Source organism: Palaemon carinicauda, chromosome 1, assembly GCF_036898095.1.
Source record: "Palaemon carinicauda isolate YSFRI2023 chromosome 1, ASM3689809v2, whole genome shotgun sequence".
NCBI lineage: Eukaryota > Metazoa > Arthropoda > Malacostraca > Decapoda > Palaemonidae > Palaemon > Palaemon carinicauda.
The window spans coordinates 142,369,723-142,374,722 of record NC_090725.1 but is presented as its reverse complement, the minus strand read 5'-3'; the positions used below and the strand labels follow the sequence as shown (position 1 = coordinate 142,374,722).

Sequence of the window (5,000 nt, the reverse complement as noted above, 5' to 3'; positions counted from 1 at the left end):
TTATGTAATTTATATATTAAACTTGAATCTACACGAGAACTCATCTTAAGAGCTGTCTAACCTCTCTTTAATGCACAATATAACATATAAATAAGATCATTAATAAACTACTGTATCTACTCTACACAAGACCAGCTTCGTAAGAGTATGTATATATATATATATATATATATATATATATATATATATATATATGTGTGTGTGTGTGTGTGTGTGTGTGTGTATCTGTGTGCATACCAGGTAAGTGTGTGCATATAAATGTTGTTTTTGAAGGTATATTGACCGTTTTGATTTTACATAAATTTTTATTCATATTTTTCTTTTTAGAATAAACAAACAAGGATTTTATACTTTTTAATTTTTATCATGATTTTTTTTTTACAATTGGTTAGGATGACACTTTTTTTCTTTGTTAGCAGTACAATTAAAACCTCTAAAAACTTTGCTTTTTGCGAAGGGTACAGTATGTATTCATCCCTGTCTAGTTGTTTGTGAGCAACTTTACACAAAAACTACTTTCTCAATTTTGAACAAACTTGGGTATGACACAAGGATGAAGCTGTAACATTTTGGATAAAATACATTATTGTACAAGTACTGAGCAGTACTTTGAAAATAATGGTAATACTAATTATTTTTGTTAATAACATTACACACACAAAAAATAAAACCACTGAAACAATTTCAACGAGATTTGGTGGACATGTGAGGTATGATTCAAGGACAATTACTTTAGATTTTGAAGACAATACATCGAAGTACAGATACACAGTGGAGTTAAGAGCAAAACAAGGCTGCTTGTTTTTTATTTGTGAATATTTCGCAAAAACTATCAAACCAGTTTCCACAAAAATTGGTGGATATGTGGAGTATGACCGTATGACCCAAGGACAAGTCAATTAGATTTTGAAGAAAATTCATTGAAATACAATACGCAGTGGAGTTAAGAGTAAAATAAGACTGGTTGTTTTTCTTCTTCGTTTTTTTTTCTTTTTTTTTGTGAGCAATATTACGCCAAAGCTATTGAACATGTGACGACGTGTGGTATGACCCAAGGACAAGTCAATTAGATTTTGAAGAAAATACATTGAAGTTCAAGTACGCAGTGGAGTTAAGAGCCCAATAAGACTGCTTGGCGTGGCGAAGCATGCTCACTACTGAGTGCCCTGTAGTTGTTTTTGCATTTAAACGACCAATCATTATAAACGCAGTTTTAAAGCTTTCAATTATTATTAATTATTACTAATCTTTTAGAAAAGAATTCCAGTCATCAGTTGGTTTAGTCCTTGCACTGTAGAAATAACGCACACTCAATTTTATTCATTTCCTTTATTTAAGCCTGAATTAAAATTTAGAAGACGTCAGTTCGCATACCCTTCGGTATAAAAATTAAATAGAATTATTCTCGTAAAGTTATGACAGTGTGAATGAATTACTTGGTGGATCGATTTAAGGAAATATTTTTCAAGCTTTGAGTTTTTGGAAAGAGACCAAGCCTTTTGTGTTTTAACAATCTTATCCAAATTTAATTTGAAATGGAATGATGGCACGTTTTCGAGATTTTGATCATCTGCTCTCAATAATATCTGCTTGTTATGTTATCAGGACTGATGTCATCACATATTCTCTTGATTCTATCAAGAACAATTGTTAAACGAATTTAGCAAAGTTGTTATGTTTCTTCTTAAAGAGAATGATCTAATTACGTAATATTATGTGAAATAAAGGTTGTATATAAGAATTGGTCACATATCAAATATCTCCTTTTTAACCTAATTTAGATTTTTCGACGTCCTACTGTATTTACTTTTCAAAGGCAACCATTGCTATGAAATTGCACATGTTTTTATATTGGTTGTAGAGTTGCCTGAATGCGGGATTACCCATTTCCAGTCTCCTGCCAACATTTGAAACTCCTCTCTTAAACCGCTGACCTTCTGCATTGACCCCATCCTTCGATCCCGTGTCCCTCCGTCTTCTGCTAAAAGACCCGCAAGCCTCGGTGTTTGATAATTGCCTTCTGACGATGTGATGATGGGTGGGGTCCTTCCGAAGGTTACTCAAACCACCGAGAGCCTCGGTAGTTCGTCTCATTCGTTCCAGGACGTCAATTTCGAGTTGTTCCTCATCGGTCAAGTTATTCGATGAAATAAACTCCTGGTGAATCTGACTATAATCGATGTTAGTGTTGTTGAAAGGTATCTGTGTCTGATTGCCACTTTGCGACGGAATTAGAAGCCACGTTAGATCACTTTCCGCGTCATAATCCATTTGTTCCTCTTCTAAAACGGAGTGGTTTCCTGTTGATGAACTTTCACTCTCGTTGAAATTTTCAATGACATCTATGTGTTGGCCAAACATCAAGGCAGATGTGGTCATTTCCGGTTCCGTTTCGTTACCCTCGAATTCTTCGGTATTTGATTCAATGAGTTCGGGATATGTCTCTATAAATTCCTTAAGTTCTTCGTCGGTCATATCGTGGATGCTCTGTGGGATATCTTCCCCAGATTCATCTTCGAGATCGTAATCATCATCGTTATGTCCGTCGGAATTATATAGGTCTGTTGTGGTTAGATCTGATAGGTCGTTGCTTAACGGTGACTGTGTACCAGCAAACCAATAACTGCTTTCGCTTTCGTGGTCCTCCGGAGGTCCTGTTGAGTCAGTGTAGTCGCTCATCGTGGCAGAAGACCAGCCGACGGAAATGTGAGAGTCGTTGGAAAATCCAGGAGTAGGTGTAACAATTTCATTTCCGGGACTATTATTGCTATCATTCTTGTTTTGTGTATTTTCTTTATTTGTAATGTTATCGTTTCTCTCTTTTCCTTCGTCTTCAACATCGGCGACATTCAGCAGAACCACACCTCGTTCCTTACTGTCAATGTCATTGGTCAGGTTGGCAGAAAAATAGTTTTCGTTAGTTATGCTGCTTTCGTTTCCTTTAACTTCTTCTCCGGTTCCGTCAAGATCGGAGTGGTTGACGATTTCGTAATCAGCAGTTTCGTTCCCCAAAGCGTGGCCGAGGTCAAGGAGCAATTTGGTGTTATTCCCGACCTCGAGGTAATAGTTGGAGGGGTCGAACGTCTCGTTCACCTTCAGGAACATGTAGACCTTGCCGTCGTCGTCAACTTGGATGCTGGCGCCGTTTTGGCCCGTGATGAGATGATGGTGGGGATTTGATGGCGATTCTTGGTATTCGGTGTCGTTCTGGTCGTCATAATCGTCGTCGTAGTCGTAGTCGCTGGCGTAATCGGTATAATTAACACTATCATAATTTTCGTCGAATTCATCATAATCATCATCGTAACTTTTGTCGTAATCATCATAATCATCATCGTAATTTTCGTCGTGATCATCATCATCATTATCGTGGTTTACGTCATCATCATAATCACCATCAGTTTCTTCATAATCGTTGTCATCATCATCATCGTTAACTTCAGAAGTGTTGTAGTCATTGTAGTCATAACCATATTCGTAATATGTGTCATTGTAGTCTGCATAATCACCACTGTAATCACCACTGTAATCACCACTGTAATCATTATTCTTATCAGTATCTTCATCATTACCAATATTAACTGCCTTTACAGCACTTTCTTCACTATCATTATTTCGTTGCGCACCATCCTGTAAGTTTTGGTAGGGTATTTCATGATGATCAGAGGGGCTAGGAGAAATCTTACTCGAATTAACCGTGTTCTCTCTAGGGTTCGTATTCAGTTCCAGAAATACGGGCGTTGATTTGACTTCTGTAAACTGACTGAAAGCGAAGAGGAGCGTGGCAGCCACCCTGTGAAAAAAGATATAAGTAATTAGTATACAACAATTTTAGAATGATCTTATGAATTACACAATCTTTATAAGGTAGGAGAGTACTGCCATGGGCAATTTTCTTTTTTTATTATTATCATAATAAAGTACTATACCGTGGAGATGAGTAAATGGATATATTTGCTACAGTATACGATGCTCTTTTATACTGTTATATTTTAAATTTACAATGACCTGTTTATTGTTCCTTGGTAAAATATTTGGCTTCAAATTCGCTACATCCAACGACAAGGACAGAATGCTTAATGACAATAATTCAGTCAGTTTCACATGAATATGGAAACCTAGTGCATTGGGAGTCTTCATTGAGTTAAGGATTTTAATCGACCACCACATGTCCCACTTCCTCAAGAAAGTTTAAACATTTATCATTACCTTCGCCAGAAGGTTATGTTTTAGTAGGCGTGTATTTTTATTTATTTATGTTTGTATGTTTGTTTATTTGTAAATCGCATAGCTCAAAAACTATTTGACCAAAGCACATAGAATTTGGTGGGATGATTGGCCATGATCCAAGGACAATTTGATTAGATTTTTGTAGTAATTAGGTCAAAGGTCAACGCAACGAAAAGGTCCAAATTGTCTTGTTACTATATCATGGTCAATTTTTATCCGATTTGCATGAAACTAGTGCCAAAATGTGCACATTTCAATTGCTTAACTTGTGTTATACAACATGATCAAGGCCAAGGTCACAAAAAGGTATGAAACGTCTATTTGCTATATCATGGTTGAATCACAGGAAATTTGGTGGATGATTGGCCGTGATCCAAGGACAATATGATTAGATTTTGGGAGTAATTGGGTCAAGGTCACAAAAAGGTCAAACAATTCTTTTTGCCATAGTATGGTCAATTTTTATCCAATTTGCAGGAAACTAGTGCCAAAATGTGCATAATTCAATTGTCCATCTTGTGATATCCAACATGATATAGGCGAAGGTATGCGCTCTACGTAGTGGCCGTTTTAGTTTAGGTTAATAAGCACTGTGCATTGAGATCAGACATTATATCAACCTAAACTAGAACGGGCACTTGGTAGAGCGCATACCTTCGTCTATATCATATTATATATTACAAGATAGGTAATTGAATTATGCACGTTTTGGCACTAGTTTCATGCAAATCGGAAAAAATTACCACGATATAGCAAAAAGACGTTTTTGA

General features: G+C 36.3%; 1 protein-coding gene across 1 annotated transcript in view; it reads right to left on the bottom strand.

Annotated features, from left to right (window-relative positions):
- Positions 1-200: 200 nt before the first annotated feature.
- Positions 201-5,000, bottom strand: part of LOC137643325 (probable serine/threonine-protein kinase clkA) — a 5,571-nt gene continuing 771 nt past the window's right edge. Inside the window, exon 2 of the mRNA XM_068376164.1 lies at positions 201-3,793. Coding sequence (XP_068232265.1) covers positions 1,804-3,793 — 1,990 coding nt within the window. The 3' untranslated portion in view covers positions 201-1,803. The remainder of the gene's footprint in view (positions 3,794-5,000) is intronic.